Source organism: Nannospalax galili, unplaced genomic scaffold (assembly GCF_000622305.1).
Source record: "Nannospalax galili isolate Female #2095 unplaced genomic scaffold, S.galili_v1.0 scaffold189, whole genome shotgun sequence".
In the NCBI taxonomy this organism is placed as follows: domain Eukaryota; kingdom Metazoa; phylum Chordata; class Mammalia; order Rodentia; family Spalacidae; genus Nannospalax; species Nannospalax galili.
The window spans coordinates 4,615,632-4,642,366 of NW_008360331.1; the positions used below are offsets into that span (position 1 = coordinate 4,615,632).

General features: G+C 39.0%; 1 protein-coding gene across 1 annotated transcript in view; it reads right to left on the reverse strand.

Moving 5' to 3' along the window:
- The window catches only part of Mttp (microsomal triglyceride transfer protein), a 50,061-nt gene that overhangs the window by 11,844 nt on the left and 11,482 nt on the right, over positions 1 to 26,735 (reverse strand). The window contains exons 4-15 of the mRNA XM_008826171.2: positions 24,209 to 24,316; positions 22,646 to 22,762; positions 22,210 to 22,349; positions 19,708 to 19,858; positions 18,429 to 18,586; positions 16,261 to 16,429; positions 15,329 to 15,436; positions 8,147 to 8,359; positions 5,304 to 5,515; positions 3,131 to 3,228; positions 2,918 to 3,039; positions 1,404 to 1,631 (exon numbers count right to left, since the gene is read on the reverse strand). Of these exons, the coding sequence (XP_008824393.1) occupies positions 1,404 to 1,631; positions 2,918 to 3,039; positions 3,131 to 3,228; positions 5,304 to 5,515; positions 8,147 to 8,359; positions 15,329 to 15,436; positions 16,261 to 16,429; positions 18,429 to 18,586; positions 19,708 to 19,858; positions 22,210 to 22,349; positions 22,646 to 22,762; positions 24,209 to 24,316 (1,824 nt within the window). The remainder of the gene's footprint in view (positions 1 to 1,403; positions 1,632 to 2,917; positions 3,040 to 3,130; positions 3,229 to 5,303; positions 5,516 to 8,146; positions 8,360 to 15,328; positions 15,437 to 16,260; positions 16,430 to 18,428; positions 18,587 to 19,707; positions 19,859 to 22,209; positions 22,350 to 22,645; positions 22,763 to 24,208; positions 24,317 to 26,735) is intronic.

The window sequence follows — 26,735 nt, forward strand, 5'->3', positions numbered from 1 at the left end:
ACTGTTGACAGACTGCATGGCGCGGACCAATCAGAAAACGATACGCTGACTAAAGGGACTTGGGGGCAGAGAAAAGGGAGATATAAGGTGTGCCTCCTCCTGCATTAAACGAGTCTGCAGCACCTCGCCTAGTGCTTGCTTCTACCCGACTCCCCAGGTCTGTGTGTCGTGACCCCGCACCTCTTACCCCCTAATTGGCAGGGGACCCCCGATCCAGGTTAGGGTCTTCACAGCTGGCCTGAGGAGAACCCGCAACACCCCATAAGATGTCTTTTTAGTAAATGCTTCACTTTAATATTACTCTGCTTACTAAGAACATAAATCAAAACATTAAAGAAAAAATAGTAAGTCAACATCAAATACTCAATCTCAAGGGCTATTCAGAGAAATTGTCTTCTGTTTCTCTGAAAATCCAACTGGGCAAACCATCTCCACCCCATAGTATCTTGGTCACTTAAATATTTTCTATATAAAAAAATAGTACTGCAAGACTTTGTTGTAGTATTATAAGACTTGGGGTCATGGAAAAGTGTAAAAATCTTTCTGAAAAATGAAGTCAGGGAAATGAAACTACCTCTATGCTCTATGAATAAGCAAGTTCCTCTAAGATTCCATGAACTTGAGAAATTCAGGCCAAGTTTCAATGAAATACAGGACTGGCTAGCATCCATGTTTGTTTAGACCTCTATAAGTTTGGCAACATTAAAATGATGCACCCTTCAGATTTTCATAATCACTGCCATTATAATGTCATCAGCAACTTATGAAACCAAGTAGTTCAGCTCCTACATTCAGAATAGTGAAGCCCATGTGTCCAGGAAAACTAAGTGAGTGGGTAAAACCATCTCTGCTCTTTTACATCCTAGGCATTCCCCCATTAAGCAGCTAATGACTGAGAAAGAAAATGCTACTTATCTATAACAAAAGAGAAAAGACAGACAACACTTAGAGGGTGAGCTCCAAGGTCAACAGAGCTTCATCTTGTATTCTCCAGGCATAGAACACATTTCAAATGCACCAGGTAGACTACAGAGATGGCTCTATCAGTGAAGTGCTTGCTATGCAAGCATGAGGACCTGGTTTTAGATCCCAAGAACCCATATGAGGGCTGTGCACAGCAGTGTGTACCTGTAATCCCAGCTCTAGGGGGTGGTGGAGACAGGAGGACCCCTGTGGCTCACTGGCCAGCCTAGCCTAATTGGATAAAGGTCAGTGAGAGACTGTCTCAAAAAAGGTCAGAAGTGATTATGGAAGACAACCAATGTACCAATGTTGACTTCTGGCTTACATATACACGTGCGCAATCATGCACACACACACACACACACACACACACACACACACATAAAACGTGTCTTACAATTTTAGGGACTCAATAAATACTTGAAGACTGAGAGAATTACCTGAGAATGGTCAACTAGCAGAACAAGTCCTTTCACCACACTGATAGGGTCTCCAGATGCCGACAGTATCTTGGACATCAAATCACTGTATCCGTTGAAAAAAGTGACAGGTCTAAGCTGAACATCAAAGAGGATGGCTGACATGCCAGCGTAGGAGTCAAGTTTTTCTTCTCCCTCATCAGGAGTGGCTGCAATTAAGCTTTCCAGCCCTTGGGCTTCAATGACTACCTAGGGAGGAATGGACACAACATTGATGACACCAGCTCCCAACCTGCTTTGCAAGTGATGGAGATGCCTCTGAGCCACAGAGAGAACTTTTCCAGGCACCGAAACCTCAAATGTTTTCCACGACTAGACAAAAATAAAAACTAAGACTATATGCCTAGACATAAGAGAAATTAGTTCTATCTAACCTTTACAACCGTCATTTGATGTATGGATGATTTTACTCATTTAGTAGATGAGGTGAAAAAAGGTAAATGTGTCAGAAGCGTTACTCAGACCTGTGCCACGTAACTATGAAGACCACAGGCCTTCTGTTTCAGGATGTCATCTGAGACTTTAGTCTCTCCAAGACTGTCACATACAATAGATGGAACATCTTCAAGGGATTCTGAAAGGAAATGGAGAGGCCTGGACATGGTCGCCCAAATCTGCTGTTCTGAGAGGGTATGGAATTCTCCAAGCTGGACTGACCCCTCTCCATGGTAAACTATCATCCCTCACCATACAAAACGAGGCAACGCTATAAGAAAGTTCACACTCTGGTCTCTATCATGCACTGGAATTTTACGTATTTTCTATCCTGCATACTCAGCCTCTTGACCACTGTATGTTTGGCATTTAAGAGTGCATATCAGAAAATAGATGGCACTGCCTTGGAATGGAGGGCATGGGGTTCTGACTGGGTCACTGCTGAAGGGTGTGGTGATTTCACATCAATGAGCACTCACATCTCCAGAGAAACGAATCATGTTTGAAGCTCAAATGACTTCAACCAGGTTATAATTTGAAATTCATAAAAACCAAAATGACGGTATATTTCATAATGAGGATAGATTGCCACCTAATTTGGGATTAAAAACACCAGACTAGATTCAGCCAGTTGTCAAATGCATACACTTGAGTCTTTCTTCTCCTAGCAGTGTTGGAGAAAAAATACTCCTTAAGAGAGTCATATTCTTTTATGGAGTTTCAGTTAAGGGGAATTAATCTCTGTAGAGCTATTCAGAAATGCAAATAGAGAGTAGCACTGAATACTTAAGAATACTTAAGGACTATGTCTGTGAGCTGACAAGCAGTGGCACAATTTCAATTTTGGAAATATATATGTCTTTAACAAAACAAGTAGATGTTCAGCAAACTAAGCAAAGCACGTTACTTGGGCTTCAACATTCAGTTTGAACTCGTGCCTGAAGCCACCACTGACTTGCAAACTTGCAATGTACTCTCAATATATTTCTTTTTGCCTCAGACCAATTTCTGTCATCCATGATTCATGGGAAATGAGGTACCTGGCTAGCATGAAGATCTGCCTTTCCAATGTACTGGAAGATGTTCAGGTTGCTTCTTCTCAGAATGCCAGAGCCAGAGTAAAGAATGTCAAGGCTGTATGTGGACGCTGCACGGGGACTACCTAATGATGAAATAGTCACACAACTTAGAAACAGTCCCAGCAATTCTAAGCTGGGAGGGATGGGGGAGACCCCCTTTAAGGGGTTACGTACGATCTATGTAGCCAGTGTAGGCAGAAGAGGATCCACTCTTGGAAAAACGGTCATAATTGTAAGCAACCATCTCCTTGAGAACTTGACGAACCATTTTGCTGGAAAATATGAAAAGAAAAGTCTGAAGATTCATTTTAATGGCTGTTTCTCAAATCAAATTAGGAATGTAACCAAATCCTCAGTGGAAAAGAGAAAGCTGCATTTTCCTCATGTCATGCCAAGACCGAGGAGGTGCCAGCTGGGCACCAGTGTCTCGATTAGGGCTCTCCCCTTCATTCCTCAAATGTCTGAAATTTAGTTTGGTGTCAAAAGGACAGCTGGGTGAGGATGCCCAGCTATGAGATGGGTTCAACTGCCTGGTAGACACACGTGGGAGCAGAAAACACATGTTCTTGAATCATCACAGCTCCACTGTTAAGTATATATATATATTTAAGAAATCTGTACCAAACAGGAGGGTACACAACTTTCCTTTTTTTCTATACCCCCTAAAGTCATCATAGGTTGATGATACCAAACAAGCTTTCAGTATTTCTTCTGTATCAACACAGTTTTCAATGACAGAAACAGTTCAATAAACTCCACGAAAGAATCATTGTCTCCTTTAAAGTTTTAAGCCTTACCCGATGCCTCTGTCTTATTTATGTAATTAATGTTGAGATCTTTCCATTTCTTGTTATGCCATACTAAACTGTCAGTAATAGTGAAATTATAATAACACATCAAAATAATCAGCTAGAATAAACTGGACCCATGTCTGAGGTACAAAAATTTTGAAAGGAAAAAATAGCACCTTTATAGCTCCTGAGTCTCCAATATCTCTAGGTTGCAAGATTTTAACTTAGAAGAGATGAGGAGGGTCATGTCCTCAAATATTCAAAGTGTGTTTATGTGGATGAATGTTAGATACATCCTCCTGTGTCCAGAGATAAAAACCAAAGCCATTATGAAGACATCAGTGAATACGAAGACATAATAGATCTCTAATAATGGCACAGGTTTGCTAAGTGCTAGTGCACTTCCTGACACCAGGGAGAGACAAGTGGGGTGTGGGCACCCCTTGCCAGGAAACAACACCCCTATGCTGGGAAGAGATGCCTAACAAGATGGGTCAAGATGCCCCTTCCAGAGCTAAGGGCTTTGGTTCTACAAGTCTGATCTGCAATGCTTACAATGACTTCTTCCCACTTCCCAGGCTGCTCTCTGTCCCATTGCTTCCTCCTTCCAGTCCCTAGACTGCTAGATTCACAAGGTAGAGACAGCAAATACACATGGGGCCTCCTCCAACGAGTCTGACATAAACATGGCTGTAGACAGGCTGGCCTTCCTTCCTGCTCCTCACCCCACCGACCTGCTCCCTTTATTTTGTTCTCATCTCTTGGTTCTCATTCCATTTCCTGTTCCTTCTTTTTCCTTGGTTCTTATTTCTCTTTCTATCTCTAACTTTCCTCTTATTTTCATTTTCTTTTTTTTTTCATTGACACCTGCCTCTATTCCTGTTCTCCTTTTCTGTGAGGAATGCTCACATTTGATCCTTTCCAGGGAGTGGTATTCACATCTACCTCAGAGACGATGGGCATTTTTTTTCTAACCCCTGTGAGGAGGAGCCATGGAGCAGCCACTTGTGACAAGTGACATTTGGAGTGGATTTGGAAAATGGAACAAAGTGAGTTCAGCCAGAGTAACTGAGAGAATGCCTCAGCAGACAATACTCTTTACATCCTGGGTTGTCCTAACATGTGAGCCATGTCTAACGTCTGCAATGTCAAGTGGTAAATTCAGGGAGCTTTTGATAAGTCTTCAAAAATTCCTCACATTCGAAAACTTAGGATGAAAGGTCATTTGATGGGAACTTGAATCATTTCATTGTGCTACTTATAAAAATAGTCCTGTTGAAAATCCAATTAGATTTAAAACTTTACTATCATTTGGCAAATATATTCACCAGGCTGATTAAACACCCAGAGTAACAGTCATACCCACAATTCCAATACAACCAGCCAAAGGGAATCTGTTTTATCCGACTCATTCAACAGCCTTCTTTGGGGAATTTAACACTCTGGGTTTATGTAACACTACCTCACATAATATCCAGGCCATAATTATTGTCTACACATGTACCTTATCAATATACAAATAAGCTTGTTTAAGAAGACACTGAAATGTATCATACCTTGCAGGCATTTCAAAGCGTAGGATGTCTTGGATAATGGTGAGCATGTATTTATTCATTTCTTTAGGAAGTTCACCAATGGAGAGTAAGATGTTCTTCACGTCCATGTAAGATGGATTGTTGTTTAAAATGATGGCAGCTGCAGTTGTACGCACGGTCTTTTCATGAACTTTATGATTCTGGTGGTATATCCTGTTCAAGGTCTTTTTCACCTGTTCACAAGATGTTTAAACTTACTGGACATGTAGATTTTAAAAGCTGATATTATCTTTAACCAGCTGTGAATCCTGCAAGCTACAACTGGCCCGGCAACAGTGTCACAAATATTATGGGAATAATCAACCACTTTCTAATTGGATTTAAGGTCTACTTCAAAGGATGGAGCCCAAACCTGACATTGATATCAGGCCTAGGAACCTGAGGCTAGACAGGACACAGGACATAAAGGATTACCTAATACTATTATTCCACTAAATAGGTATAGAATTAAACTGACCCCAAATGACTTCTTGTTATACCCACAGATGATTTCATCTCTCAACTCTCAGCAGAAAAAGCTTCCTTATGCAGCAAATAGTGGTTAACAAACAGAATTACAATTGGCCAACATGCAAAGACTAAGAGGCTGCAGACTGTTTATCCCTCAATAGGACACCTACATCAAACTTCTGCCTTCCAAGGCTCTGGGGATTATTGTAGAAAAAGAGACAGAAAGATTCTAAGAACCAGAGGTAGTGGATGACCACAAGGAAACAGTTTTCCAGACAGCTAGTAAGTTACTCATATGAACTCACAGCACTGGTGACAGCATGCATAGGTCCGATGCAAGCTTATCCCAGCATAGACATGGCAAAGTGGATAAGAAATGCCAACCCTGCCTGAGGAACTCTTGACAACCAGATGCTAATGGGAAGGAGAGAGTCAGTCTCATTTAAGAGTGGGACTCTTGATAGGCTGAGCAGGCTCCAGTGGATGGACCCACACCAAAGGGCATTTGGGGGCACAAACCTTACTCTATAGGCCATTATATATAAAAAACATACAATTGGGTGCTTAGGGACGGGAATCTAAATACAATCAAAATATACTGTATAAAATTCACAAAAATTCAATGAAAAAACTAAACACAAAACCAAAAATCTAATATTATAGGGACAGTGAGATGGCTCAGCAGGTAAAGATGCCTGCCATACCTGAGCTCCACCCCCTCAACCCATTTGGGGGGAAGAGAGAACCAACCCCAGAAAGTTGTTTTCTGAACTCCACATGTGTGTTGTGGTAAAGCGAACACACACACAATAGATAATAGATAGATGATAGATGATAGATAGATAGATAGATAGATAGATAGATAGATAGATAGATAGATAGATAGATAGATAGATAGATAGATAGATAGATAGATAGATAGATAGATAGATAGATAGATAGATAGATAGATAGATAGATAGATAGATAGATAGATAGATAGATAGATAGATAGATAGCTGATAGAAAAAACGTAATATTTTCAATTGATATTGTAGCAAGAATAATGAATGTCTATTAAGATATATGTGTGTTACTGCATTTGCTAGATTACTTTGCAATTAGGTTAGAGACATGTGGCTAGTCCATGAATGGAATCACTGTGAACAGCTCTTAGGCTGAGCTGGCATGGCTTCTGCACCCCTTTCTTTCATGACTGTAGTGAACACAATCAAATATTCACTAACTCACATTAGACATAGCATGAGAAGTCTGATCAACTACTACAATTTTGTAGTTGATATGTTACTGCAGTAGAGCTTTTTAGTGATACTACTTGGCAGTGAGGATCCAGGGGGAGGAGACAGCTATGTGAGCTGATATTTCTTTTCAATAAAGCACTTCAGATTCTTTTCTTCTCAGTTTTTTTTTTTTTGGTCTTTTTGAGACAGGGTCTCCCTATAGCCCCAGCTGTCCTGGAACTCACTATGTAGACTCAGTTTTTAAAAGAAAAATGAATATACCTTAGTTTTAATAGTTTCAGCTTCATAGCAAATGTACATAAAAGTAAGTACAGTTTCCTTATACCCCAATCCCAACACATGCACAATCTCCCCTTATCAACATTCTGCACCAATTTCTATGGTTGGGATATGGTTTGAATATGTCCCCTAAAGGTTTATATGTGGTCCTCAGTGGGGCAGTGTTAAAGTGGTGGAACCCTTGAGAAGTGGGGGTCTAGTGGAAGGTAATTGGATCATGGACATATTACTCTTGAAAGAACTAATGCAGGTTTCATGGGTCTAGATTAGTTCCTTTAAGTATGGGTTGAATATATAATACAAGGAAGTACGGCTCCTCCCTTGAGGAGCCACCCAAGAACAAACAACCAGGAAAGAACAGTCCAGAATTCACAGCTCTGTGTGTCCTTCTTAAGAGCCTATACCCAAATGTTGTGCTTCACAGCCTGCTGCCTTCATACAGACTTGGGAGGGCAGTAAGCTGAGAACTGCAAACACCATTCTCAGTTTTAAACACATCCCAGAAAGTTTGTATTGAAACACTCTCTGCTCTAGCAAATTTTTAATGTAAACGGCTTCTTGAAAATGTTAAATAGTCATCATACTTAAATAGCTGAAAAATTTAACAACATTCTAAACTTTTAAAAAGTAAAGATACTTCTAAAAAGAATTTGTTTGTTGAAATAAGAGAATGTGCTTCAATATTTATGTTTTAGGGTAAAGGACATTCCCTATTCCCTGTTTTGAGGAAAAAACAACTTGATTTGGGAGGCATTGACTCATCTCGAAGTGTTTTTTGTTGTCGTCTTGTTTTGCTTTCTTCTGCTAATGAGGCAGCTATTCTTAGGACTTTACCTCATCTGTGATGAAGGAAACAGGATATCTCTGGAGAGTGGTGGCAGCGAGGTGGCTGATTGGCCCTTCTCCGGCCTCCACAAACTTCAGAAGCAGTGGGATGCCTTCCGGAAGCAGGGCGTTCTTCAGAGCCAGCAGGTACATCATGGTGTCCTCTTTCTTGTTTGCTTTTTCCAGTCCTCCCAGGATTAGTTTCTTGACTTCAACTACTGCCTAAAACACCACACAGCTCAGACATGTGCCCAACTACATATAAAAACTTAGGCAAGTAAAGAACTTCAACTTTTAGAAAGGTTTGTTTTGGCTGCCTGACTGTGACACACGATAGAAACAAGCAAGCAAAGTTTGATAAAGGTGTTGAGTCTTACAATGTATGATAATGCGTTATTTAAAAGCATGAGCATCAGTAGTCACAGGCATATTTAATTTTGAGCACATGCTGAATAAAGTCACTGCTTTTTCAAACTAAGCTCATTTATTACTATTTCAAAGAAACTTTCCCTAGCACCTTCAAATAATAAAAAACTGTAGTTTCTGTATCCTCAGATCACTTTATTTATGATTCAACATTACAGTGTCCGTGGGGATATCAAAATCCACAGGGGCCCTTATATAAAACAACACAGTATTTACACATAACCTATATATAGCCTCCTGTATACTGAAATCATCTCTAGATTACTTGTGATATCTAATAATTTAAATGGCATATAGATACTTGTCATACTGTATTGAATGTGTGTTCTCTGCACATGCATTCCCACACACCAGTATTTCCAACCCAGGGCTGATTGACTCTCAGATCCACACATACAGAGGACTCACTGTATTTATGTATTTGAATTTGATAAGCAGACAATTGGTTGAAGATGGTATAATATCCTGTGTATCTTTATACGAAATGATCAACATCACGCCTAGTACAGAGCAGATGCTCCCTAAATAATGCTTAGTGGGTGTTTTTATATGTAGGTTTTCTCTTCAGCCACCGTATTCAATACAGGAATTGATAAAATACATCAGCTGCTTAACAATGATAGAAAAATGGAACTAAAGAAATTTGTACTTCTCTAATGTCTTAAAAATAATGATAAATTTGGGGCTGGAGAGATGGCTCAGCAGTTAAGTGCACTGGCTGCTCTTGCAGAGGACCGGGTTTGACTCCCAGCACCAATATGGTGGCTAACAACCATCTGTAACTCCAGTCCAGGGGATCTGATGCCCTCTCTGACCTCCTTGGACACTGCATGACACAGGTGCACTTACATGCATGCAAACAATGCACTCATACACATAAAATAAAAATAATAAATAAAGTACTAAAAAATAATTAAGGATAATGATAAATTTTATTTCTGCCAGAACTGATACTCATTTTCAATACCCCTGTTGTTTGCAGTCTTTTTGCATGCTTACTATGCGTTCTATCATGTGTATTGCCTCATGTGGAACCATTGGGTTCCAAAAATGGTCCTCCACATTGTTTTTAATAAGTACTCAGAAGGAAAAATACTATAGTCATGTAGTTCTGTAGCAGAACAAAATAGTGACTGGGTAGTGGTTATAATAAATACAGGCAGAAAAAAGATTTTTATATATTCAGCATTTTAACCTTTTTGCAATATAGAAAAATAGGTGGTATTTGATTTTAATCCATGTGAGTTTTCCAATTTAGTGATACTTACAGAGTACCTTTTCCCATTCTTTAATGGAACATATGTAAAAATTGATAGCCTACTCAGGCAAGTAAAGAAGGTTTGGGAAATGCCGGGTGTGGTGGCACACATCTTTTAATCCCAATACTCAGGAGGCTGAGGCAGGAGGATCTCTATGAGTTCCAGGCCAGCTGGGGCTACAGGGAGACTCTGTCTCAAAAAGACCAAAAAAAAAAAAAAAAAAAAAAAACCTTTAGGAAAATACAGGTAAGACACAAAGTTTGGGGCTAGAGAGATGGTTCAGCTGTTAAGAGCACTGGCCACTGCTGCAGAGGAATTGGGTTCAATTCCCAGCACCCATATGGTGGTGGCAGCTAACAACCATCTATAGATCCAGTTCCAGGGCACTTGACACCCTCTTCTAGACTTCACAAGCATTATACATGTGGCTGCACTTACATACATGCAGGCAAAACACTCATACACACATCAGGCTCAAATCTCTATAAAAAGTTATTTAGACAATTATCTCTCATAGATGATTTTGTTCCTAATCAGAAAGTGCTACTCAGATGTAAACCTTCAAGTCTTGGCCTCCAATACTGTAGTGCCCTCCTGTAGCTAAGGGAGACAACCAGCTACTGTTCTAAAATGATGGCTAAATTTGTTTTCACCCCTATCTAGAAGCCTTTGAAAGGGAACTGACATTGATTCTAACCACTCCAACAGCTATCAAAATACCTGAAAGCAAATCTTGAATCCACCACTCTCGAGTCCAGCCTCGGTAAACAAAAGAAAAATGAGGAGGAACCCAATACAGGGATGCTTTTGGAAGCCCTTGTCAAGAAATTCCAATGTACTCTCATTTGAACATTTGAAATTTGCCCTTTCTGACTTTTTTCTAGTTCCCTGTCTAGAATTTGTAATGCTAATTACTCTTGCCTTTACTTCTCCTTCACATCTCCTAGTCACAATTCAAGGACTTTCTTTTCTCCCTAGAGATAGGAGTTATGCAATTTGGGAGTCTTTTAGATAGATCTCTGAAGGGGTACCCCAATTGCCTCACCCTGCATCCCTGTTCAGCATGGAAGAAGCCAGAGCGGTCTGCGTCCCGATTCCCTATTGGCAATTTGGGTAACCTCTTCAGAGGATGGTGTGATAAGAATAGGAGGTAGGAATTGGCTAGGCAGTTAGGGTAAAAAGACCCCAAAGAAAAGTAGCCAGTTTCTTGGCTAAAACTCACAATGTCTTTGGGCCTCTTAACAACCTACTCCATTCCAAAAGCCAAAAATGTCAAAAGTACTTGGGAGCTTTTATCTAATCCTTAAAAGATTTTAGGGTTACCTCTTCAGCAGGGAATATTAGAGTAGCCAAAAGCCCCGTAAAAAGTAAATCAAAGAAGAAAAAAATACTCATACACATGAAATAAAAAGATACAAAGCTCTTGGTGATTAGCAGTAACTAAATTTCCATTACCAAAACTCACAGATGCAGACTGCACTTATTATAGAAAAATTTCTGGTCTAGGGGGAAGTCTTAGAATCTCATACTTTCTGAGGAAAAGAACTATACACCACTCAAAGCTGAATAAGAAGGGATAAAAAAGATCATTATATTGTGATAAAGGTCAATTCATAGAGAGCATTAAGAATTACAAATACATAAGTTCAATTGATATAGCGTATTAAATATGCTTACCATCATAGCATTTGATACATAAAAATAAGCACTAAGAGAGTTGAAGCAAGACACACTGCAGCAGAGGCAGAGGATTATAATACACAATGTTCACAGTTTTCATCCAGACAAAAGAGTCAACGAGGAAACACCAGATTCGAACTATACTTTAAAGCATGTGGACCTGAGTCACATGCCACACATTACATCCAATATCTACAAAGTCAGTGTTCTTCTCAAAACACAGGAAATTTCCAGGCTGTGTCATATGCTAGATCTACAATAAGTGTTGACTTAAAGAAGACTGAAGTCATATCAAATACTTTTTCCAGCCATGATTATGTGAAATTAGAAATCAATAGTAGGAAGAAATTAAGGAAAACTGACAAATGTGTGGAAATTAAGCAATACGCTCCTGAAAAACTATTGGGTCAAAGAGCAAATTAGAAGAAAAATTGATATCTTGAGGCAGGTAAATGGAAATGCAACATACCATATGGTTGCAGTGAAGGCACCTAAGAAGAAACTTACAGCACTAAGATCGGAAGATCGCAGATAAACAGCCTATAGTATTTCACATAACTGTAAAATAAGAACAACTAAGTTCAAAATTAGCAGGAGAAAGAAAATAACAACGGAGAGGAAAAGAAGTAGAAAATGGTGCAGAAAATCAATAAAACAAAGTTGTGAGTTTTTCTAAGACATAAGCAAAATTAACAAACGCTAAGCTAGACAAAGAAAAGAAATGAAAGATGAGACATTACAGTTGGTAAGACGAATAAAAAAAGATCATGACAGACTCCTGTGAGCAGCGTACACACACAGAAAGCTACACAGCTTGGGAAAACTGCTGAAGTACTTGAGATATATTTTTTATTCGCTATTTTTATTTTATATGTCTGAGTGTATTGCCTGTGTGTATGTAAGTGCACCCACATCATGCAGTGCTCCCGGAAGAAGGCATCAGATCCCTGGAACTGGAGTTATGGACAATTGTTAGCCACTGTATGGGCGCTGGGATTCAAACCTGGGTCTTCCGCAAAAGCTGTCAGTGCTCTTAACTTCTGAACTATGTCTCTAGTTCCCACTTGAAATATTTAATGCAACCAAGACCAAGTTATAAAAAATAATAACCACAGACCAATAATGAGCAAAGACATTAATTCAGTAATTAAAAGCCCCCTGTAAAGGAAAGGCCCATGACCAGATTAGGGTTACGGTTAGGCCCATGGGCCTTTCACATTGAAAGGAGCACTAACACCAATCCTCAATGCTTCCAAAAAACTGAAGATAAGGAAATACTACCATCAAAATCCTTTTGCAAAGAATTACCCCCATAGTAGAGCCAAAGACACTACATGAGACTAGCAACCAATGTCACTGCGGAACACAGATTCAAAACTTCTCAATAAGCTGGGCATGTTGGTACATGCCTTTAATCCCAGCATTCACGAGGCAGACACAGGTGGATCTTTATTAGATGGAGGGCAGCCTGGTCTACATAGTGAGTTCCAAGTCAGCCGAGGCTACAGGTAGACCGTGTCTCAAAAACAAAACAAAAAAGACCCAAAATACTTAACAAAATATAAGCAACGGTGCACTAAAACATTCCCCATGAGCAAATGAGATTCATCCCTGTGCAGCAACAATAGTTCAACATATGCAAATCAACAAAATCCTATCAGCAAGATGAAGGCCAAAAGCAATGCTACCAACTCCAGAGAAGCAGAAAAGACCTGTGACAAAATCTAACATCCTTTGCCAATAACTCTCAGCAACTTAAGTATAGAAGGAACGTTTCTCCAAACAATAAAAGCTATGATGTGACGACTTAACAACTAACACAATCAGCAGTGAAAAACTGAAGGCTTCTCAATGTTCAGGAAGTAGACAAGAATGCATAGTAAGCATCAGTATTCAGTATCATACTCAAAGTCCTAACTAGAAAAATTAGTCAAGAAGTAGATGAAAGCCACCTAAGAAGGAAAAGAAAGAAGTGAAATCACCTGCTTGATGATTAGATGGTTTCATGCGCAGGAAAGCCTTAAGGATTCTCCAGCATCTCTAGTAGAAGTTGATGAATGAACTTGGTGGAGTTGCAGGGTACAGTATCAGTGTACAAAACCAGCAGTGTTTCTACTCACTAATAATGAACTATATGAAAAGGAGGTTAAGAAATAACCTTTTTTTTCTTTTTTTTTTCTTTTTTTTTTTTTTTTTTTTTTTTTTGTCTTTTTGAGACAGGGTCTCCCTGTAGCCCTAGCTATCCTGGAACTCACTATGTAGACCAGGCTGGCCTTGAACTCACAGAGATCTGCCTGCCTCTGCCTCCTGAGTGCTGGGATTAAAGGCGTGTGCCACCATGCCCGGTGAAATAACCCCTTTTATTAAAAAAAAAATATTTAGGAGTACTTTTAACCTATGAGTGAAAGATCTGTTTGCTGAAAACTAGAAAACAGTTGTGAAAACAGTTATGAATGAATGAAAAGACAACCCATGTTCATGGGTTAGAAGAATTAATGTTGTTAAATGTGTGTATGACCCAAAGCAATCTGCAAGTTCAGTATAAGCCCCTCAATATATCAATGACATTCTTGACAGAGCTAGAAAAAAACGCTCTAAAACCAACATGGACTCACAAAAGACCATAAATGGTCAATGCAATGGGACAAAAGGAAGTCAGAGATCTCACACTACTACTACTGGGTTTTAAAATATGTTATAAAACCATAGTCATAAAAACAGCATGGTGCTGACTAGAGTCCAGAAACATTAGCCGGTGGGGTAGGCCTGAGAATCCATAAATAAACCCACATGCCTATGGCTAACTGATTTTACACAAAGATATCAAGAACATACCTTGGGTGAAAACAGTCTCTTTGATAATGGTTTTGGAAAAAAACTGTACTTTTGCCTACTGAAGAATGAAAATGGATCTTTAACTAATACTAGTACAAGAATTAATTCAAAATCAAATAAGTACTTAAACATGAGATCTGAAATTGCAACATTCTAGAACTAAGGGGAGCAAGAATGTGGGTGCAGGCTATAATTCCAGCACTTGGGAAATAGAGGCAGGAGGATTATGTATTTGAGGCCAGCCTGAACTACATGGTGAGGCCATGTCTCAAAAAACATCAAAGGCTTCAGATGAAGCTCGGTGGTAGAGTCCTTGCCTAGCACATGCGAGGCTGTGAGTTTGATCTCCAGCAACACACACACACACACACACACACACACACACATGCATGCACGCATGCACACACGCACTCATGCACACCCACACAAAATGCAATTTAAGTGTTCTCATACCAAAGAGACAGTATGTATTGGAGGTCTTGGGTATACCTGTCACCCCCATTTGATTATTCTATAATGCATAAATGTATCAAGACATCATATTACCCCAAATAGTTAACAGTTTTCAGAGGCAACTTTTTAAAAAGGCAAAAAGGGACTGAATACACATATAGTGGACTCAATAAATAAATATTAGGAGGAAGATTGTTGAAGGAGTCCCTTTCTAGTAAATATTTATTGGGCATGATATATGCACTAGGCATTATCATAAGCAACTGGTGGTAAAAAGACAAAGCTCCATCTCTTACACTCCAGGGAGAGACAGAAATAAATAAATAAATAGTAAATAAATAAATAAATAATAAACAAATAAAGCAGAAATAAATAAAACGAGCAGCTCAACTGTTAAGTATGTGAGATGGCCATAATTGCCATCAAAAAGGAACAGTGGAGTGGGGCTAGGGAGCGGCTGTGTGGACAGCTGAAGTGTGTGGGCAGCGAGGTGAGTACCTGGCTCCTAGGCAGTGACCAGAGACTCAGCGGCACTTACTTTGAGTTTGCAGTCATCGTTCTGACACAGTTTCCTGACAAGGGCTCCCATGATGATCATGACTGTCTCTCTGATGTCGTTGCTCGCAAAGGAACCTTTGAACTTACTCTGCAGCCAGACAGGGATGAATAGGTCATCAGGTCATGTCAGTATTTCCAAGGTACATTTTCAGTAACAAACACCTGAGGATAATGATTTTGTGTCCCTAGATGACAAATTCAGATTTTTGTTTTTAGAACACTTAGACATTCACTGTCTAGTTTTGAATGAAGAGTTAGAATGCCCCATTCCAGGGACTGTTATGATCTGTGAATCCCTAAGGATTTAGGGATTTGATTATTTGGATTAGTCAACAAAATACTCTGTAAAATTTTATGTATGAGGCAGGAATGTCATTACTTTGATCAGATTCTAAAACTGGTTTATTTTACCCCCAAAGGAGAAATTATTTGATTAGATCATGAGCCAATGGGTGTAGTTTAAAAAACTCTTAGATGTGAGAGAAGTTTAGCTTTTGTTTATAATTTTTAGGATCAGGAGAATTCTTTATATAATATGAAAAATTTTGAAATCAAAGTAACTCTTATCGCTATTGAAGCATAACGCAGACTTCCCTACTCTGATGTTTTGTCCCTTATCACTTGATAATATAGGTGGCTACAATTTTCAGGTTTTCATAAAGTGTAGGTTGTGTGGGTCAATGGGACTGCAAAGACACTAAATGAAGTTTGCTGTACCATTAGTGATTAAAGCATGGAAAACAGACCAACGAAATCTGAATGCCAGTGTGAGGAAGGCTCTGTTTCGCAGCCTCCACTCTGAACAGTCACGTTCAAGCCGGCTTACACTGTTAAGAAGATTTAGTTTGTCATTTTTGTTCCTAGCTGCCAAGGGAATAGCTGTTGCTATATCCCAGTGTCCCCCTGACTTACAAGGAGCGCTCTCAGGAGTTCCTCGTCCGGGTGGGAGGCAAATCCACAGGCATAGAGGAACCTTTCCTGGAGGACCACGCTGCTGTCGCTTTTGAAATCCAAAAAGTCCAAGATGGCTTCCAGTGAGTCTGGGGTCTGAGCAGATGTGACAGCGTCCACTAGCTGAGGTCTGTACAACAAACATTTCCAGATGCTAAGGCTTATGGCGCTTACAAAGTTATTAAAAATCTCTACGGTCCACAGCTTTCCATTGGTTCAAAGTTTCTAAAGAAGTGAATTTTTATTTGAGCAACAACAAAAAAGAATAAGACTTCTCAGAAAGACTGCTTTACGTAAACCTCTCCTGCCTGTTCTTCTCAGAATGTGTAAACCATTATGTTAGCCTAAAAAAAATACAACTTGAAGATTTCTAAGTTGAAATTATATGAATAAAATTATATATTAAGCACAAATTATTTCCTATATGTGTAATACATACAATCTGAGGTCCCCAATTTGGTTCTTTTTCTCCAACTTTGCAAATACACATTTCTCAAATGCCGAATTTAATTAAGCCACCATTATTGATAGAAAATGAAATGGTAATTTTAACTTTGTATATAAGGGAGAAGTTTTCATTCTTCTTAAGTAAAACACGTCATGGTATAGTTCTATTTTAACCACAATGGATATTTCATCATCTCCTAGAGGAAGATTCTAGTTAAACACACTAGTCATAAAAATCTTTGGTAGCTGGTCTTGAACCTGTGTCAATCCTCTTACCTCTACCTCCTTAGTGTTGGGATTATAGGCACAAACCACCATGCCTGGTTCAGTATGTAGTATTTATATTCATATGTTCATTAGTGTGAAAATTAATTTCAAAATTTTATTGTCCCCAGACTTAACCATACAGTTGGCCCAAATAAACCAATTTATTTTTACCCTACAGATCATTGGAGGATCTGTTCCTCAAGGGTCACATGGGCTTGAGAGGAGCCCCTGGCTCCTTTTACCAGTTACATCAAGGGATTACACTTCCCAGACATTAGGCGTAAGTCCATATAAAATGTTACTTAGGCCATTATTTCTCATTGATGATTTTGCTTCTAAGCATAAAGTGCTGCTCAGATGTAAGACTTCAAATCTCGATCTGCAATGCTGTAATGCTCACCTGTAGCTAAGGGAGATAACCCAGTATTATAAAATGATGGCTGAATTTGTTTTCTCCCCCTATCTATAAGCCTTTGAGAGGGAACTGACACTGATTCTAACCACTCCAATAGCTATCAAAATGCCTGAAAACAAATCCTGAGTCCATCACTCTTGAGTCCAGCCTTGGAAGACCAAAGAAAAATGAGGAGGAACCCAATACAGGGATGCTTTTGGAAGCTCTCGTCAAGAAATCCCAATGGACTCTGATATGAACATTTGAAATTTGCCCTGTTCTGACTTCTGGTTCCCTCTCTAGAACTTGTAATGCTAACTACTCTTGCCTTTACTTCTCCTTCACACCTCCTATTCACCAGTCAAGGACTTTCTTTTCTCCCTAAAGATAAGAGTTATGCAATTTGGGAGTCTTTTCAATAGACCCACTGACGGGGACCCCCAGTTACCTCACCCTGAGTCCCTGTTCAGCATGGAAGAAGCCAGGGCAGTCTGCATCCTGATTCCCTATCAGCAATTTGGGTAATCTCTTCAGAAGATGGTGTGATAAGAAGAGGAGGTAGGAATTGGCTAGGCAGTTAGGGTAAAAAGACCCCAAAGAAAAGTAGCCAGTTTCTTAGCTAAAACTCACAATGTCCTTGGGCCTCTTAGCAACATACTCTGTTCCAAAGTCCAAAAAATGTCAAAAGTATTTGGGAGCTTGTATCTAACCTCTAAAAAGATTTTAGGTTACCTCTTCAGAGGGGTAATGTTAGAGTAGCAAAAAGCCCCATAAAGAAAAAGAAAGAAAGAATGAAGGAAAGAAAGAACATGAAGTTGTCAGAAAAAAGTGATGGGGAGATATGGGAGGAGTTGGAGAGGAGGGAATGGACATGGATTTGATCAAAACACCTTATACACATGTATGAAATTCTCAAGAAAGTTTTTTTAAGTTAAAAAATGAGTCTTTCTTGCTCAATTAAAAAAATAACAATGTGAAACTGTTTTCCCCACAGCCAAGCCCAGCAGCCAGGGGGGCTTACAGCACTTCCTTCTTCTCTGCCTTCAGAATCTGGAGGATGTCTTCTCTCTTCGCTGTCCTGAGATGCTGAATGAAGGCCAGGAAGCTGCTGACCGACTCTGCCTTGGACAGGTTGTCGGGCTCCAGTTCCTTCCTGATGGTCTGCCAGTGTTCTGCCAGCTGCAAAACACCACAGGGGTGGCCCTCTTAGTCCTGAGCTTCCACACTTGACAAAGGCTACTGTTCTCCCCAGAGAGACAACTGTTGTATCTGACAGGCACAAGAAGCTTTTTATATCGTAGCTCAGTACATCTCACTCATCCTGCCCATCTCGTACCCTGTGGGAAGCTATAAGCAAACACAGCAGCCTACTGCCCTGTGGGCCATTCCTCCAGGACCATTTTGTCTGCCAGTGTCGAACTTGCAGGACCCTGGGAAATAACCGACTAACCACTGGGATGTATAGGTCATGCAATGACTGTGCCATAGTGATTACGTCCCAGGCCAGGCTTTGACTAAACTAGTGAAATTGTGCAGAATTTTAATTAACAGTAATATATTTGAGAGGGGAAAGAATTATAGAAATGTATCAGGCTTTTGGTTTACATGAACTTCACTGGTAATCAGTTTTTATAATAGTTTAAGCTCCCTAATCTTTTTATTATATTGTTTGTATGGGATTCAGTGCTTTGTTAGTATTGTGATTTGTTCATATCTTATATCTATGCTTATATAAGGTAGTATGAAGAAAAAATGTAATTTTATGACACACTATAGTTACCATACTATGTTTTTTAAATACCAGCAGCTCCAATTAATGACACCTTTAAGCTTTGAAACAAAATAAAGATGTTATTTTTCAAACTTTACTACTTTTTAACTTCATTGCATAGAGCACTAAATTCTATCAGTGACCTTAAACTCCTCCGCTCGGAAGAAATCACTGTACTTCCAGCTTTAAAATTACTAATTCCTGGGCCTGGAGAGATGACTCAGCAATTAAGAGCACTGGCTGCTTTTGCAGAGGACCCAGGTTCAGTTCCCAGCACCCACATGGTGGCTAACAACCATCCAAACCTCCAGTTTCAGGGGATCTGACACTCTCTTCTGTCCTCCTTGGGCATTGAACAACTTGGGTACACTTACACACATGTGAACAATATACTCTTACACATAAAATTAAAATAACAAATAAAATATTTTTTAATTATTAATTCCTTTGTAGAATTAGCTAATGTTTTTGCTGCCAAAAAGGAAACCAATCATAGACTAGTGTTAGTCCAACATTTTCTCACACTTACAGAAAGGCACCCTTTACAGGGGCTCTGGAAGGCCTGCCCCACAAGGGGAATGGATGTGTACTTTGAACCAACTGCTTTGATCACTCCTGCAACATTCTTTCCAGGTATCATTCTTGGGCCTGCTTCAGTGGTCTTCAGCTCTAATTTCTGCCTGAGCAGCACAAAAAGAAGCATTATATTATAAAAATATTCCTCTGTATCTTTGAAAAGACACTAAAATTGTCATTCTTTTGGAAAGCAAGATATAGACTATTTCACTTGTCTACATTCAAACTTCAGCATCTCTAGCAGTACCTGAAACCTCAAGAAAGTTACAAAAATTTTCTGGTGCAACTATTTTATTCAAAGAAATTTTAAGCCTGGACTTTCAAAATATCATCACAAGAGAATACAAGGAAGAAAATTTGTCTGGATGCTGACCAAGATAAGGAATGTCAGCCTTTTTGAATTTAGAGGTGCTTTCTGAAAATGGTATTCAATGCAATCTTATTAACAAAGACAGTTTTGAAAATGTATCTTCCAAAAATGGTCTCAACAATGCTTTTATCTGGCATCTCTTCTAGAATTTTGTCTCTATACCATCAAAGTGTGGTGAACTATAGCCCTACCTTTGAAACTTGAGTCTCTGTGACTTCTTGTTTACTACAAGAGGACAGTAGAAGTGATACTATGTGACTTCTAGGCTATACCATAGAAGGGAATGCAGCTTTCATCCAGCTCATGCTCAGCTCATGGACTCTAAAGTCCTAAGGTGCCATGTGAGAAGTCTGGCTACCTAAAGCTGTTAGGATGGAAGCTCATGTGGCGATAAAGGGAGATGCACAAGGGTACAGCTGCTGGAGTCTTCTTGGCCCAGTGTCAGACACTCTACCCAGTGACAACCACTTAACAGACATCAGGCATAGCAGCATACCAAGATGTGACCCCCCCAATCATGAGAAAATAATAGTGATTACTGACATTTATACTTTTGAATTTTGAGTGGATTTCTATACAAAGATAGAAACGATGAATAATTAACAATATTTATTTTACATGGGACTATAGAAAAACAACATATAGTATGAAGTAGAAAGCTTCCACAAAATTTCAAGAGCCTGTGATCTGAGGCACTTAGCACTTTGTATGCATTTGGTTTTGCAATTAGGGCCACTTCAGAGGAAACTTTCAATAATTACATAAGGTATGATAAATTTAATATTGGAAATTTTTTTCAATTAAAAAAATCTCTAGGTGCATCTATTAGATTTTAAATTCCAGTGGAGAGATGGCCAGCAGTTAAGAGCACTGACTGCTCTTGCAGAGGCCTGGGGTTTGGGTCCTAGCACCCACACGGCAGCTAACAACTATCTGTAATTCCAGTTCCAGGGGATCCAACATCCTCTTCTGACCTCTATGGGCATTGCATGACATGGGTGCACTTACATACATGCAGGCAATATACTCATACATATAAAATAAAATATAATAATCTTACTAGAACTAAAAAGTGATCTCAATTGTTGCATTGATATTAAATATTAGAATGCTATCAAGCTAAATCAAGAATCCTATCATATCTCTGTATTATGAAACTTTTCATTTCTTTATTTTTAGCTTTATTTATTTTTATTTTATGTGTATGAGTGTATTGCCTGTATGTGTGTAAGTGCACCATGTCATGCAATGCCTGCAGAGGCAGAAGAGGGCATCGGATCCCTTGGAACTGGAGTTATAGATGGTTGTTAGCTGCCATGTAGGTTCTGGGATTTGAACCCAGGTCCTCTGCAAGAGCATTCAGTGCTCTTAACCACTGAGCCATCTCTCCAACCCCAAAACTTTTCATTTCTTAACAACTACTAATACATTTTTTAAAAACACCAAGAAGAGAAAATGTATTGTCACCACCTTTCGACCTGAATTTTTTTTAAATTGACAAATAAATTAGGAACTGAACTGGAATAATATAAGCAGCTTGTTTCTATAATTTAAATTGTATTCAAATAATTGATTTTCAATGAACTACTAAAGCTAGTATTTTCTTTTTAAAATGTGTTTATTTATTTATTTTATATTTATTAATATTTTGCCTGCATGTATGTACGTGCACCACATACATGCAATGGCCATGGAGGCCAGAACAGGGCATTGGATCCCCTGAAACTGGAGTTACAGATAGTTATGAGCTGCCATGTGGGTGCTAAGAACCGAACTCTAATCTTCTGGAAGAGCAGCCAGTGCTCTTAACCTCTGAGCCATCTCTCTAGCCCATAAAACTTATATTTTCTATGCATTACTATAGATTACTTGAAAAACAAAGATGAACAAGATGTAATCAATATTTGCAAGGAATTTATACTTGAAACGCAGGAGCAATATGCACACATGCACATGCGTGCACATACACACAGATACATAAGCAGTATGCACACACACACACACAGAGATACACACACATCCACTTACAGGTCAAATATAATAATATAGCAAAGAAAATATATTATTATATTAACATTGTCTTACTTCGATACTATTTTTCCTGCAACGGTTTGTAGGAAGTTCAGAGCAAAAGCCCGTGTCTCTTCTGCAAGCACAGCTGTAACAAAGCTGTCCTCTATCTTATAGGTGGTGACAGATGTGGCTTTCGAATTGACACCCAGCACCTGAGTAAGTAAATGAATGAATCAACAAGTAGCTACCTTTGTAACTAGTAATTATTTTTTAATCTTTAATTAAATCAAATGGTAGTTGTTTTTCAATCTTAGAGTGACCCTGTATTTTCTCGCCCCATCACCCATGCCTACAACACATTTGGATGTCTAGTCATTGAATACCTGTAAAAATATAACCTAAACTAAAAAATATAAATACTTCCAAATTATATTGCTGATTTTCTCTTTTATTATTTTAAATCTCTACAAAATATAATTATTTGAATGACTCTAAGACTTTATCATACCTGATTTGCTGTTGTAAATCCAGATCTTTCTATCTTGCATGTATCCAAGGCCTTAGTTTTGACCACTTTGTTTTGCTGAGCCTGGTAGGTCACTTTACAATCCCCAGAGATATCTACCTGGAACAGAAAGCAAGAGCATAATGTTGGGATGCCGTGTAGACCACCTGAATTCTCACAGACAGAGGCTTGAATCTGAGTTCCTCCACATGCCAATGGGAACTGTTGTAAAAGACAGAACTGCACGCCTCCTAGAGGGCATTGATTCTTTCTTGCTTTCTTTGCTGGAATCTCAGAGCACTTCCTCAACTGTCCCAGGAATAACATGCACCATCAACTCTGAGTTCAAGAAGAATTGGAAAAACTGCCTGGCATAACTGAATCCTCTGGTAGACAGGATCCCCAAGGTTTTCTGAGTATCAACCCCACATAACTGATTACAGTGCCCTTTGCTGTGTATTTGTTACAAACATTAGAGTAGAAGACAACCATTTCATGACAAGCCTCCTACAAGTTAGACCTATGAAGTGCTTTTTAATATTTTTATAAGTTTTATTGATGCATAATGACAGGTTTCATAGACATTAATTATAGTATAGCACACAATTTGACTTTGCCACTCTTCCCACACTCCACATTCTGCCCTTACCTTGCCCACTAGTCCACTTGTGTCCCCCAGATGACCTCGCTTCTACTTTAATGTTATATAATATATATACACATATATGATTTTGTGTATCCATATACAATGTGTCCCCCAGATGACCTCACTTCCACTTTAATGTTATATAATATATATACACATATATGATTTTGTGTATCCATATACAATGTAGGAACCACAAAAAGACAACCATTTCATACGTAAAAACAATTTAACTTTCTAGCTCAACTCAACTATTCTGAACAATACCGTGGGAGTAACTTTCCATGGAATTTCTATAAATGGAAATGCTTATAAACAATTTTGATAAAACTATTGATGAACAAAAGATGCTAATTTAGTTACCTACTTATTTATTTTGCAGTCCTGAGGGTTGAACTTAGGGCCTTGTGTTATGCTAAGCAAGTATTCCACTACTGATCAGTATTCTCAGCCCTTTTAATATAGTTTTTATTATATTTGTGTGTATATGTGGGTACACATATGAGGTGGGGATATATGTCCATGCACATGTGTGGGAACCATAGGATGGTCTCGGGTGTTCTCTCTCTCTCTTTCTCTCTCTCTCTCTCTCTCTCTCTCTCTCTCTCTCTCTCCCTATTATTCCTTTGAGACAAAGTCTCTTGCTGAACCTGAAGCTCACCATTTGGGCTAGCATGACTGGCCAGTGAGTTCTCAGGAGTCATCTGTCTCTGCCCCCTTACAAATGGCCACATTTGGCTTTTATGTGGGTGGTAGAGATCTGGTGCATCTTACTCAATTACTCAGGCTAGCTGTAAACTCACTATATGACCCACACAGAATTTGAGTTTACAATCATGCCTCAGCTTCCCAAACAGCTGATATTAGAGGTCTGTATATACACACTGAGATTCTAAATTCTTATTAATATTATTAAGTACCTCATTGGTAGTTCCAGAGCTTAACTGCATCTGGAATAAGCTAGCCAAGCCTCTCTTGAGATTTTCTATGGGCACTGGCTCATTTTCATAAGAGTAGAATTCTTTGACCTAAAAGAGAAAAAGAAAAAGAAAAATGGAGCAAAAGGCATGTTACCAAAAGGGAAAAGTAATCATTGGTCTTACCCAGTTATAATCCTGTGAGCTACAGCAACTATTGGCCAGGAAGATATGCCCACTTGTGCAATAGTGCCATGAACATTACAGAGTAACCAACCACTCTCTAATTGGCTTTACGTTCACTTCATAGGATGGAGTTCATACCTGACATTGCTATCAGGCTTCGGAAACTGATGCTAGAGAGGTCACAGGACATAGGAGAGAGCCTAATACTATTTATCTACTAAATAGCTATAATATTAAACTAACTCTAATGACTTATTGGTATACCCATAGATTAATGCATCTCTCAACTCTTACCAGAAAATTTCCTTATTGAACAGATGGTGATTAACAGAATCCCAAAACTGGCCAGTGTGCAGAGAAGAGGCTGCAGAATGCTTATCCCAGAATAGGACACCTATATCAAACTTCTGCCTCCCAAGACTCAGGGATGATTGCAGAAGAGGGGGCAGAAAGATTAAAAGTGCCAGAGGTGGGGGATGACCGACCACAAGGAAACAGAGTTTTCTAGACAGCTTTTCAGTTACTCACATGAACTCACAGCAATTGTGACAGGATGTACAAGTCCCACGCAAGCTCAAATCAGACAAAATCCCAGCATGGGCATTGGGAAGTGATAAGAAACCCCAATCCAACTTAAGAATATTTTGGCAACTGATGGCTGCCGGGAGGGAGAGTGACAGTCTCTTTTAAGGATAGAACTCTTGGTAGGTTAACAGGCTCCAATGGATGGACCCATGCTGAAGGTAGACTCTATAAACCTTATTATATATAATAGACTACATTAAATTAGGTGGGGGCAACAAGGGGAGATGTGCATGGGGGGATCTAAATAACATCCAATTATATTGTATGAAAATTGCAAAAATTATATATATGCAGCAAAACTACATTGTCAGATTTGGTTAAGTAAGTGGTGGAAGGGTCAGATTCCCAATCCTACTTATTCTGGAAGAAAGCAATCTGTTAGCATAAAGCTGTGGTTGCTTTCTTGAAATTTGAAGAAGCTAAATCATGGGGATATGAGACTTAGGGAGTTGATAATGAAGGCTCTGAACATGATGGTCATTATTACACAGAGAAGGAAATAAAACAGGAATTTCTGTGAAAATCAGGACTGACCAAGGAAGGAAAAATTAGGAGCAGTCCCTTTAGTCATGGTACCTGTAAGAAACAAAAACTAACCAGGATTTAAAATAACATCAAATAAAAGGTTCTCAGAAGAGAAAGACAATCACCACACTTGAGATTCCTGAAATGGCACATCTGTAGACTGTGACAAGGGCCCATGCAAGACCATACTGCTCATAGACAAAACTCAGAGGGGCAAAATTCATCCAGAGTATTCATGTTGGCCTTGGGAGAAAGGAGAGAGTGTAGGAAGCCTGGAGCTTGAAACTTCTACTACTGTACAGCCTGTCCCATGTTACTGTTTAAGGTCCTCTTTAGAAGAAGGGAAAATAGGTTGAAATAAGGAGATGACTGTGATTTGGTGGGGAAAGGAAGTGACTTGGCTATGTTTTATTTTTGGCATTTATAGGCATTTTAATGACATAGTCCATATATAAGAAAGAGGATAGAAATACAAAGAGAATTTTCTATAAGTCAGCCTACTGTTTTCACCTCAAATATATACAATTTAGAAACAAAGGGAAGATATGCCCTCTTGGTAAAAACTGCCATGATCTGTGGTAGTTATGGCAGAGTGTTTCTACCAAAAATATCCTAAATACTTTCCTATTTCTCTTTAAAAACAACCATAATTTTCAAACAAAATAGAAAGTTTATTAATTATGTAATGAATTTAATTAATACCAATCTGAAAAATTCAGCCTACCTGAAAATTTCTCATGCCTTAGAAGACAATGTTTTACCTGAATTAACCACATTAGTGCCTCAAATCTGTATTTTTACTTCCTAGAAATATTCTGCCTAGTGACAGGTGTGCTAGATTCTTTGTTGGGCAATCAATTTTAGTCATTAACACTGGACACTCCTGTAAGGTTGGAAGAGTGTTGTTTGTCTTTTTAAAAAGCACTGTGATGATAACCTCAGTGTCTGAAAAATCCAGGGTATCATATTCTCAAACAAATCACTGGCAATTTCTCAGACTCAAGCTGCATTTCTGATGGTCCAGATTGTAAAGTAGGTCTTTCTTCCTGTCCTTTAGCAGTAACAATATAATTTCCTCTGTAAATATCTTGAGGTATGGTATTTGCTTTGAGAGGTTTATAATTGGATTTCATGAGCCCAGGAAGATCATAAGTGCTTCCTTGGTAAAGGCATGTGTGTCTATGCCTGGTAGGACTTGGGTCTAAAGATCTAACTACATGTCAGGAAACCCAGT